General features: G+C 39.4%; 1 protein-coding gene across 4 annotated transcripts in view; it reads right to left on the bottom strand.

The window, feature by feature from the left end:
• camk2d1 (calcium/calmodulin-dependent protein kinase (CaM kinase) II delta 1) overlaps positions 1-12,939 on the bottom strand; it is a 75,916-nt gene that overhangs the window by 2,281 nt on the left and 60,696 nt on the right. For 2 of the 4 annotated variants that reach the window (XM_026353555.1, XM_026353556.1), the window contains exons 14-17: positions 5,836-5,884; positions 1,199-1,274; positions 1,001-1,095; positions 96-324 (exon numbers count right to left, since the gene is read on the bottom strand). In XM_026353555.1, the coding sequence (XP_026209340.1) occupies positions 96-324; positions 1,001-1,095; positions 1,199-1,274; positions 5,836-5,884 (449 nt within the window). Of the gene's footprint in view, positions 1-91; positions 325-1,000; positions 1,096-1,198; positions 1,275-5,835; positions 5,885-6,784; positions 6,830-8,902; positions 8,963-11,913; positions 11,947-12,939 lie in introns of those variants that run through there. The other 2 variants (XM_033326793.1, XM_026353558.1) reach the window with 2 other exon arrangements.

Genomic DNA, 12,939 nt, shown 5'->3' with positions numbered 1-12,939 from the left:
TTTTTTTTTTTTTTTTTTTTTTTAAAAAGGATATGCTGTCTAACTATTAGGCAGACAAACAAAGATGGGCATTGACCCTTCTGTGAAGGCCTTACTTGGTGGGCACGGTGGGTGATCCAGAGCGGTGGAAGTGGATGTTCTGCCACTTGCTGTCGCGACGGTGCCAGATGCGGGTCTCCTCTGACTGCATGGTGCGAGGCATCCCATTGCTGTCGATGTACTGGGTGAGGCGAATGTAGGCGATGCAGGCAGCCTCCTCCCCAATCAGGTGGACGTGAGGGTTGAGCAGGATGGTGTGGATGGGCTGCTTTCCCTTAGACAGAGCTACGGGGGGGGGGGGAGAACATAGAAATAATCTGTAAAACTAGAGAGTGGTCGAGTAGTAAATTGTCAACTAAATATAAGCTAACATGTTTGCGCTGCTTTGGAAAGTGCATGCTCTCTGATTTCACATGAATTGAAATCTACATTTAAAGTCATTTAAAACATGTGCACTGTTAATTTAGTTTTTAATTTCATTGTCTCCCTCTGTAGCTAGCAGTACACCAGCATAGCGCGTCTTAAAGCGCCCGTGTCCTGGAATCTCCATGTTCTTTATACTGTGATGGGAGACACAGCAAACTTTCTGGCAATGACACGTATTTATGTGACATGCTGGAGGAGTTGGACTGCGTGTTCAAAACTAGTTTAAAACAAAAACAAAACAAAAATTCAGTGTTCTCCGCCTTTAAAACCATTCCTGTTTTGGGGGGCCTCTAGTTCACCTGTTAATTTTATTTATACCAATATCCCAGTTTATACCAAGTTTAACTAACTTGATTCCATTGTCCGATTAAAAATTGTTAATTATTTTGAGTAGTTCTGTTGTATGTCAGTTTCTGTTAAAACTAAAGAAAAAGGCAATTTTGACATGCTTAGACATGCATTTCAGAATTCCTTTCTTAGCTTAATATGCAAATATGTTTCCCTCTTCATGCCAAGTGATTCTGAAATTCTTTACCATTCTCAAAGTAAAAGCGGTGGAAGTCTGTTCCCTCCACCAAGTTGCCCAACGCTTCCGGCTCAAAAGATGTGAGGCCAGGATCACAGATCTTCCTGAAATAGTTGGAGAGCAGGTTACACAAATATTGATATATGCTGAAATTACTCAGGGTTAGGGTCAGATATTTCAGGAGTTGGTGAATAAACCAGAACTGACGTGTAGGCCTCAAAGTCCCCGTTGTTGATGGCCTCAATCAGCTGCTCAGTGACTTTAATGATCTCCTGCTTACGAGCTGAGACACAGAGAGAAAGGAAATTTGGATTAGATTTGGATACAAACTCAGTGTTCGCAAACAAATCACAACTTAAAGGCTAAAAAGGACCAACAACATCAATTCCAACATCACAACATCAGGACAGATTCACATCATTATCAAAACCACTCATACGCCACCACACAGATGTGATTGGAGAAAAGACTGTTAGGAAGTTAGTCAGCATGGTTCACCATATGAGAACATCAACATTACCTTTCATGCTAAGTAGGTAAGCTAGGAGACAACGAATGCAAAGAATAAATGCTGTTGTAGTGGCTGAAAGTTCACCCACTACTGACAGTTACAGTATGATGGTGACTGGTCAGTTGGTGGAGTCAAAGAATGAATGAATTAACCCTTAAATGCTGTTCATACAGCCATTTTTACCTTCTGCAGCTTCATGTTAGCGACTGTGTGCAGCTGTGCAATGATTCCTTCGAGTGACAAAACCAAACACTAAGTGCTGAAAGATGAAGCATGTTCCTTTCTAAACTGCCATTGTCTGGGAGGAAACTTGCAGCTACAGAAACACAAAACTCAGCATACTCTTCTAATTGGCTGGTTTTGGAGAAAGCGTGGCACAGTTAACACATGCCCAGTTTAATTTCCAAGTAAAGTCAGAGATCCTAATGAGAGGTTTGCTTATGTACACTTTGTAACAAGCAATGTCAGTAAAGGTTCTCAGTTATCCAGTATCAGGAACTGGACTTCCTTCTTGTTAGGTCGGAGCATTTCACTACTCATCCAAGTAGCTTCTTCAGTCTGAGGATAGTTGATAAGAGACCACAAATGTATCCTCCACGTTGGTTTCACTTCACACCTGGTCTGAATAGGCTCTTTAGGTAAAACAATGGAAAAACTAAAACAGCTGTAATGGTTTACCAGTGAATGGTTTAACAATTCTTATAAGAGTCCTCTTCCTTCTCAACTTCTGATGAGATGTTAAATAAAGATTTCACCTTAAACAATGCTCGTCAGTTCTAGCCACTGATGATCAGGACACAGCAGTTCTGACACATGCAAAATAACATTGATGCAGTTGCTGGGAAATCATTTATGTTGTTTTTGTTATTTTCCTTTCTGGAAGCATTAAGAATGAAAGTAAGTACAGTCTTGCCTGATAGTTACTCTACATGTCAGGTTGTCTTGACTGAGCAAACGGATGATATTCATTAGTGTCAGTCATAATGAAGAGCTCAGCACCGCTCTGCTGCTGACAGTATCTGTGGAAACGAAAGTATTGAGGTCTGGCATTTATCAGCTTAGAAATGTTGTGTTTGTTGATATTTTTGACTTTGGTGAGAATCACATCACATTCCATGATCAGTTTATGTCAAAAAACAAAAAATAGCTTTCTTTTTACTCACTTCTTAACACTTCATTAGTTACTAGTACAATATGTGAATACAGGTTTCTACAGAATAGCCTTTAATCTGTGCAAACCCCCTCCACCCCCCCAAAAAAACCTTAACTTAGCAGCAAACACATTTTTCTAATAAATATTTTTTAACTTAAAAGGTCAAAGCTATCAAACAAAAAGGTTCTCCAATACAAGAACATCTTCTGCAAGTCTTAAGTTAGGCAACATGTTATAGCCACGTTTCGATTAGTACCAGTATTAAGTCCCAACCCTACTCAGCTTTCCCAAAATTGTTTATCTTAACAGACCATGTTCCTGAGTTCACTGACCGGAGTGTGAAACATATGTACACCCTGTAACACGTCATTTAACATAAAGGAAAGTGTTACCAACCAATCAATAAAATAAATCCTGAAATTAAGGCAAAACATTTAATTCCAGAGAAAAGTTACTCAACACAACTGCTGCTCACTTACAGAACATATGAAGAAAACAGGAAGCACTAAAAAACCCAGAGGACAAACTACCTGAAAATCTGTGTCACAGCTCCACAGCAAGAGAAAGAAAACCTCAGTCAGTGGGGGCTGCACATAGACCCTGGTTTTTCATCTTAAGGTGTCTCAAGGCAAATAAGGATGAGAACCACCGATTTCCTTTAGCTAGAGATATTATGCTGTCATGACAGCTTTTGACCAATAAGGGGTGCTATAAGACAGCAGATCTGCATTCATAATATGTAGGCTTCTAAACTGTGTATCCAGCTGTGGGCACCTAAACATTTGCACATTGTGAAAGGAAAGTTATTTCTCTATTCAGAAACTGAATACCTACAACTGACTACTGTCTTTCAATACAGCTGTGGTAGTATTATGCCACTGTTCTAGTTGCAGGAAAATCTGAAGTGAAATAACTGACGATTGTTGAAAAGGTTTCAAAATATTCAGAATGTTTCTAATATTTATATTGTCTACCACAATTGCTGAGAGTGATCAACGTTTCCAATTAAACTGTTCTAAATTCATACTAATTACACTTACACTGACTCAAGTCGGTGGGGCTCAGGCTGGGCAGGGGCACCCTTTTCTGAGGGCTAGGGCCATGCGTGGATGTGTGATGTGGGCCACAGTGGCATGTGTTGGGATGGTCAGAGAAAAAGACCAGAAAGGAAGATGTGAAGAAGAGTAACAGGTAGGCAGCCACCAATGCCCACAGGATGTAGTGGCAGCACTCCTCAGCACTGGGCCAAACACTAGGAGAGTACCAGCAGGAGGAAAAGGAGGGGGAGGAGGAGTTTGAGGAGGAGGTAGAGGTGGTAGAGAAAAGGGAGGGAGAGCGTAAGGGGAAACACAACTGCTCAGAGCTGCAATGATGTAACTGCTTAAGGTGGTAGATTTGAGGGCTGGAGGAGGGGGAGTGAGCTGAGATGAACAATTAATGAATTGGAGGAGGAAAAGAATTGATTGGCACAGAGGACACAGCAGGAATAACAGGAAAAATAAAATGGAGAGAAGGAAAACGTGAAATGAAGAAAATATGACATGCATGTAGGAAATTACAGTTTGTTCAAAGTGACTAACTGAGAACAAATCATTGAGTAAAAATGTATAGGTGAGTAAATAAATCAGGACTCAGTACATGTGCTGTGCAAAGTTTACTGTAAAGGTCTAACACAGAACTTAGATGACTCTATCAGCTGTGCTACTGCTGCATCCACAGGAAGAATGTTCAGGCTTGAAGTCCAATATTAACTCCTTTACACTATAATTGTGGTCTTCACCAACTACAGAGAAAAATAAATAATAATATAATAAATTTCACATAACAACAAGTGAGATGTTCTTTTCAGGTTGTTTACTTCAGTTGCCTTCAAGGGGCGATAAAAATAACCGGTTATTCTAGAGTCACCACTCATCCATCATCTACGAAGGTGCAAATGAATCACATTCAATAAATAGAAAGTACTATTTGGCTTCACTGCAAATCCTACTTCCCACTTCCTGGCACAAATTAACATCTTGTCATAATGCCAAAGAATTCTGCGGCATTGAGAAATGACGACACATCTGCAACAAATAACAGCTTTTTATATTAGTCAAAAGGAAACAGGATGACCCTTGTACTGTATGTCCTGGAAGTACAGAAATACAAAAGCTGACAAACACTAAAGGAAGGGATATAAATGTGAGGTGTTAGAAATCAGTGAAGATTAAAATCTAGTTTGTTTGAGAGACTCTGTGGTCTATTAAAACACACTGTGCTTTTTAATGAAAATGTGTCATTTAAAGCTCTAGTTACTGGATTTACACTTTAACCAAGTTAAGGCTGAAGCAACAACCTGGAAAAATAGTTAAATACCCTGAAGCCCCCAAAATATTGATTATACAACTCTGGGTACCATATTTAATGTCTGTCAGTCAGTTACTTTGTAGTAATCTGCTTATATAGCTCGTCAAAAGCCCCTCTACTCTAGTAACTACCTGACTGTAAGTCTGTGTTCTCCGAGGCATTAAATTACCGTTGTCACTCTCCAAATTTACATAATTAATAATAATCAGGTCAAAACCAACAAAGTACCACCAAAGGGCCAACAAATTTTTGCCATGTGGCCACTTACATAGGCCATATTTAGTAGTACGTAGATTTTTGAGTTCAAAAGCAGCCACCATTATGCTCTGAGCTAGTGTTTCTGGCCAGTGTAGGAGGAAATACTCCGGTTACTCCCCAATCCCTGCTGTGCTGAGCCCAGAGTTCTATGTGGGAAGTGAGAAGGTCAGAGCCTAGACACTAAATATCCATATTGTTGCAAGTTTCCTCATTCAGCCAAATCACCACAAACAGCGGGGCAAAAGGAGGCCGACAGCAAGTTTTCACCATAGTCTCCCAAGTAGGTAACTCCACAATATCAAAAATGAAGCAATCCAGACCATGGGAAATTAAACATTTTAACACTGAAAGACATTTAATAACGCACAAAACAATATATCTATGAAATAGGCAGCACAGTTAGGACAGAGATAACAGTGTGAACCTAGGGAAGAAAAAGAGAGGCGTCCTTAAACAGTGACTGAAAAAATTTAAACAGCAGCACAAAGTTTGTAGGAAAGAGTTAATGAGGAGTGAGGGAGTCGTTCTGCTAACAGAAGAGTAGTTTGTATTAGTTAATCTGAACCTCCCTACCTCTCACATCCTCGTCCTCGATGGTAGTGTTGGCACTCTCACTGGACTCCTGTGGAACGACAAATACAAAAACTTGTGAGTAGCCAGCTTTGTTCACAGCACCTTGTTCAACCATTATCTAATTTAGCACTGGTTACATCCTGACTTGGGATTAGACTAGATGCAATCAAATGAGAACAATACTTTTATTAAATGCAGTGGTTAAAAATATTTCACAGAACATTCCGCTTATTGATTATGTATGTAACAAATAAAGCAGGATATTGCAATGGTACAACTGATGAGTTAAACAGCTTTATACTCTTTTCATGTTTGACTCCACATACTATGCACGACACAGTATGCTACGGTACAATATCAGCCACAACGCCATCATGTTACGGCACAAAACAAACATGCGCTTATGTTACAACACAGTTATTTTGTGGATTATACATGATGGTGTCAATCCATACATCGGCACAGGGAAATCCCCTCAACACAATACATGGAGCCCAAACTGAGGACTGGATTGGAACAACTTTGGTCTCCATGGTACTGCATGGTACTGCATGGTACTGCATGGTCTTTTTGTCCCAACAGCATGCATAATCTCTTTGTCACTCAATTCTAAAACTGACTTTGATGTTATAATGATTTTCACTAACAAGTAAAGTGACACTAGTTATGTTCAGAAACACTTCGTGAACTCACATGACAATAGCATAAATTCAAACAACAGTAAGCAATACACAAAACTGCACACAGATGATCAACATTACGTTATTGAATGACATGCAACAGTTAACAGCATGCAGTACTTTTGCTGAATCCATATTCTTTTTTTTCCCCCTCACTTGATATGTCAGTGTCAACACATATCAGTAGAAGCGGCATGATGGCTCTAATCTAAAGGCTCACACATCAGCATCAATTACAGCCTCGGACTAGCTTCTGATCAGCTGTATACCTTGTTTCCATCAGCTGGGTTGTGGATAACAGTGGTTTGAGGCTCCTGATTTGAGAGGACGAACAGTAGGGAGAGAATTGGGCGTGGAATGAAAGTTAGGAAGAATCAGAAAGAATGTTTGACAGAAAAGTATTTAGCAAGAAAGGAAAAGAAAAAATGCAAGTTGTGAAGAAAGCGTGGGAAACTGAAATAACTGCTATTTCGGGGAAAGCAAGTCAGTACTAAAAACAGAACCACAATAGCATACTGCAGCACTATTAAAGATAAATGGGATGTGATGACAATGGAAATTGTGACAGTTTATCATGTACATGATAAGTATCTTGAGCCTTTCACCATATACAGAATGGTGAGTTTAAATTTAACACTGACAATGCGATGATGATAACTGACATCAAACAATTTCCTTACAACTTCAAATAACAAATAGCTGTAGAATACAAACAAAGTCATTCTACAGCTAAAACACTTAGGAAAGGTTTACATCAATACATAACACACTATCAGAAACGTTGAAACATCACACATACCCATTGAACTATATAATATTAAAGAAATGCAAAAGGTAACAGAAGTACATTGTCAAAATGGATTTCCCACTCACAAATACCACTGATGCAGTATCACTGCATCGCAGCTGACGTGTCTAATGCAGGTGAGCTGTGGAACAGTGATGGTCAAATTTTCCTTCACCTCCCGGCTTTGAGCCGAATGTCTGCACAGACACTTTGTGGATGTTTCATGTCTGTTAGTTTAAGCACTAAAAGCTAATATTTTTAACTTCCGACACAGTCACACTAGCAGTTTCTCCCAGCTTCCAATCATCATTCTAAGCTAGATAAGACTTCTGATTCTCATTTAAATATATGAAAAGCTAAATTTCACAAAATGTTATTCTTAAAGTTACAATATGTATCTTTTTTTGTGTGTATGTTTCTAGTACAATGATACAGTACAATTTCTAGTACAATGATACAAACTATATAAACAGAAGTGCTGCAGGAGCCTTGCAGAGGAGATATTCCGAGTCTCGTCTTTCTAACTAATCAGAAAATATCGCACGGCTGTCAATAAAAGCAGTGACATGGTTCTGCTCTTCTCAAATAGGGGCTTCAAGCTGGAATTAGCCACTGGAAGACATCCTTGGGGCTGACACATAGAAAGCTCCTGATTCCTGCATTGAGACAGCATGTTTCTAAGTCCCAACCCAGCAGTAGCTTAATTACCAAAACTGTCATATTGCAGCTTTAAGGAGAAGAGACGTATTGTATATGTGCAACTACCTTATGTCAAAGAAAGTATTTGATAAGCTTTCTGTCATGCTAATTTCAGGTATGTGTTGTGCCAACACTGAGCTAATTCCTTTTAAATTCCTTTCACACAGACACAGAGGCCATTATTAAAATTATTCATATTGGGGTGGCTGTGGCTCAATAGGTAGAGCAGTTGACTGGCAATCACAGGATTGGTGGTTCAATTCCTGGCTGCCACGTCACATGCCAAAGTGTCCTTGGGGAAGATACTGAACCCCTAGTTGCCCCTGGTGAGTCAGGTCAGCTGCATAGCAGCTCTGCCATCGGTGTGTGAATGTGTGTGTGCTTGTGTGAATGAGAAGCAGTGTAAAGCGCTTTGAGTACCAGCTAGGTAGAAAAGCGCTATATAAGTGCAGAACATTTACCATTATTAAAAAGTTTAACTAGATATTATAACTATGGCAAAATGTCCGAATCTACCGGCTGCTCCAATTGTGGAACTCACCATTACTGTCTCCAGTTTGGTCGAAAACAAAGGCTTGACTTGTGGCAACAGCTGACATGCAATGGCCCCAGTTGTGCCATTACAGTCGCAACATCAACAACAAAGGAAAATGTAGCCCATGTACAGCAATGTGGCAATGTGATAAAGCAATCCAGAAGTTCATGTACACAGTTAATTTTACACAACCACAATTGTGGTTCTTAAACGTGTATGGACAAACATAATCCCCATCAACAGGACAGTGACAAATGTGTGGAATTCAACAGAGCTGAAATCAGGACATATCACTGAAAGAAAGACAGATGGTTAGACACCAACACCCATGCAAACACAAGCAAGCCAGCGAGGCAGGCAGTGTACCAGAGAAGGAGTGGGAACAGGCTCTTTGGGGCTGGTGACCACATTGGCCTTGTTGTTGATCTGGAGGGACAGAGTGGACAGACAAGTAGACAGACAGGGGGACAAGGCAAAAGTGACAAGGCTTAGTGTCCAAAACAGTCATTCTACAAGCAGCTGCTGTGAAGGGGAAAAGGGGACATTTTGCTCAACAGCTGCAGTCAGAGAATCAGTCCATCAGTTTGTAGCTACATCAAATATATGAGCCATCCAGCACAAGTCAACACTTCAGTTTCAGTTCGAACAGAGGAAACAAATAAACAGTTAATCAAACTCACAACAGTACAGCATAACAAATTACTCTTGCTTTTATAAAATGTGGTAAATAAACAAAGCTGTGGAGTTCTCATCAGAGATCTGCCTGCTGAAATAGTTAGATGAAGAGATACAGACAGCCTGGAGTTAAACAAATGACCAAATTACTCTGGAAGAAAGATGAATTAGGTGAAACTCCGAGCTAACTTTTACACTTTGCATGAGAACTTCTGACTGCTACCATAGTATACACGCAGGGTGGTATTCTGTTTTTCCAGGTATACTTTGTCAAGACTAGGAGTCTATATAGTATAGTAGGTATCCTAGCCATGGAGCCAAAGACCAGGACACACCAAGTTGACGGTCGATGTGGGAGCTGTCGCTGAGCCCAGTTTTTGTGGTGTATCCCCATTATTGCCACTGGTTAGAACCCCCATTAAAAGCTTTTCAGCCAGTTCAGCAAGTTGAACCAGCGTTGGATGCGTCAGTGAGAGAGACCATTGTGTTTGGTTGTTCAACTTAGCTAATCTCTGCACGACAAGAGAAATTGAACCTAGTTCCATTTTTAACTTCTTTTCAGCCATATTTGTCATTAGAAGTAGCTATAAACTGTCTGTAGAGAGAAAGAGTGGGGTGGAAATAGTAAGCAAACACTGCAGTGCCGTTTCTGCAGCTTACTAGTATTGACTGCCACCACCTGTTGGTATGGAGAGTTATGTTCTAGTGCCACTTTTTGGCCCAAACATGACAGGCCCAGAGGAATCATCCTGTGGTGAACATGAATGTTTACATCAATTTCTATAACAATGTATTTCATGGCTGCTTTAAAATTTATGTATTAGAAGTGGAGATGTTTACCAATATAAGTAAAAGTTTTGATTCACTTGCAACATCAGATCAAGAGTTGGGAGATCACAAAAATATTTTGCAGTCACATATTGGGACTAAATATCACAATTCCATCTACATTGACATATTTCAGTCTAGACCAAAGTGGTGAACTGCCACAAATGATAAATAATATAATTTCTTTTATCTGGAGGCTAAACATGGTGCTAGAGAGTTTGTTTTTCTTGATAAACTTCAGTTTTTGGGGACAACTGAATGAGTAATGGAGCACGGTAAAATTAGCAGGAAACTGCATGTAGCAGAAACTTGCATCCTCCACCTACAAAAGATATTTTATATTTTACATCACTGAAAGTATGTTAGTATGTGTTGCTGGACATGGTTCATTCTGGAGAAAGAGAACACTGCATAGCCACATAGAACATTATGTAAAGTCCATACTGGATACACAGACCTGGAATATGCTACTGTAACCGTGTACTTTGACAGGAATGTAAGAAAATGTGGCTGACAATAAGAATTGAATTGTGCTTATACAGTAATAGGAATTACCAGATTCCTTTCTGACTAATGAAATGTCTCCATGTAAACATAATCAGTGAGAAATGCCTCCTGGATAACAGACGCAAAAGAAGGAAAAAGGAAATGAATCAGTGTTTTCAAAGCTCTTAGACTACAGAACAACATGTTGGACTGCTGCTGGACCGATTTGAGAATTATAGAACTATTTTACCCCTGAATCTAAGGTACTAGGAGAAGGGACAGATGTTGAAACTGTGGAGAAAAGTAAAACTATCAGCTGCAATTTCTCTAGTTTCTTAGGCTGGGGATACACTATATGACTCACTTTACTTAAACAGTTTAACGGCCAATGTTGACAGTTGTGTTTAGAAACCACGCTTTTACACAGATGAGCTTGCTAAAGATTATATTTCAATTTCTATATTTCTTAATTTTCTACACCGGCCTGACCCGTCCTGTACGGAATTTTTAAATGCCTAAATAAAAAAAAACTAATTAAGAAGAATATAACTTATTTGTATTACTTTTATTTGATGTGTACTACCTGAATAATGCATATGTTTAACAGCTAACAGTTTGTATTTGTGCATTTCAATGTTGTCCAGCAGAGGGAAGCCTAGAGCTGACAGAAATAAACAAAAAGTGCTGCCCGTTTTCCAGAGACGAGTTGAAGAGGAAGACATGATCAGTACCAGTACCAAAGTAAAGAACATTAACTATAGAGTAATAGTTTCGGCTGGGTTTAGCAGCAGTGACTAGTTAATGGCAAAGTGACAGGTAGCCTTTCACATTAAAACCGTTTCCTGTTTTCCAGCTGAATAGAATAAAGGAATGCTACTATTGACAATATACCTAAATAGTCTTGTAATTAAGTATACAGTCATACATGCAGCCTTATATACTGTATACAACTGTATACATCTGGTAAACTACAAATGAAAAAAAGGGCATATTTCTGTTTTTTGACAATCCTGAATAATTCAGTATCACACTGTTGAAAAAAAGAAGCTACACTTCCCTCTGTACAAGCTCTGTCTGTTGTTCAGTCATGCAGTGTCTCACCAGCCTTAAGCAGCATTGTTGTGTAACTTACATTTACTCATTTAGCAGACACTTTTATCCATAGCGACTTACAAGTCGGTACAAGGGTAGGCAGGGTAAGCGTGAGGGGGTCTTGCCTAAGGTTTCCTACTGTAGGTAGGCTATGGCTGGGATTTGAACCCCAGTCTCCGGTGATGTTACCACTACACTAACCAGCCGACCGAGTTTAAACACAAAGGGTTTTCTGCTGCTAACTACCTGCTGCAGGTGTCACTCTGGCTAACAAGCAACAGAAAGCTCAGGCCTACCCTCAAATGTTCTGTACCATCCGTCTTCCTTTTCTGCATTGAACAGCCCCGGCACAGCAAGAAAGAAAATTAACTTATGTTTGACTGTACAACCCACACTAACTAAGACACACACACACACACACACACACACAAGCACTTTCTCATGCATATTGTCATTTTCCCAAAAAGGGTTTTTGTAAATATCCAGTATACCGACTGCAGTGCAGCTAAAATAGTGTCTTTTACTCAGGAGAACTTGCAAACCACAGACTAAAAAAAAATGTTAGTCTTTTTATTGCTATGTGATACAAAACAGGACCGAAAAAGCCTATATTATATATCTGAATTCTATATTTTTTGGATAGAACTTAGCATTGTACATAAACTAAAGTAGTAACAATGGTTTGTCTTATGGACAGAAGGTAAGAAAAACCTATTATAATTGAGCAAAAAAGGAAGTGTCACCAAGGTTTGTGAAATTACAGTAAAAGTTAAGTTTAAAGGGGAAATAAAGCCAGCCTCCAAGCCAGAAGTAAAATTAGGCCTTTAAAAAAGAAGCGCTCAAAGATGAGACAGAATAATTAAGATAATTGGCTTCTCTGTCAAGCTTTTGGTTTTACCATACACTAACTTAATTTGATAAACTCACAGTACATAGCCCAAAACGGCACAATCAAACAACGTTAGAGGTTAGCTGGTGAACATAACAGAGCATTTGGCAGCTAAAATGAAAGATATTTTAGGGATCTGATGTAGACCAAAACAGAGCTCAAAGGAGAGTTTAAACTTAAAATAACACAGAATAAATGGGATGACAACTTAAAAACTGTGTGTTGAAGTAATAAATGAATGACTGATGCCATAAATAACATTGTGGCTTAGCATATTTCTCTTCTTTATCTCTTTTCCACTAAACCAGGGCTGGTTAGGAGACAGAAAAAGAATTCAACCAGGAAAACTGATTCAAGGATGGCACCAACGTTTTGTTGGCCCTGATGCAAGAACTTGCAAGAAATTGCATCAGGGGCTGGATTATTGTGAGTA

The sequence above is a fragment of the Anabas testudineus genome, chromosome 18 (assembly GCF_900324465.2).
Source record: "Anabas testudineus chromosome 18, fAnaTes1.2, whole genome shotgun sequence".
Lineage (NCBI taxonomy): Eukaryota > Metazoa > Chordata > Actinopteri > Anabantiformes > Anabantidae > Anabas > Anabas testudineus.
Note: the sequence above shows the minus strand (reverse complement) of the source record. Positions and strands in the feature narration are given on the sequence as shown.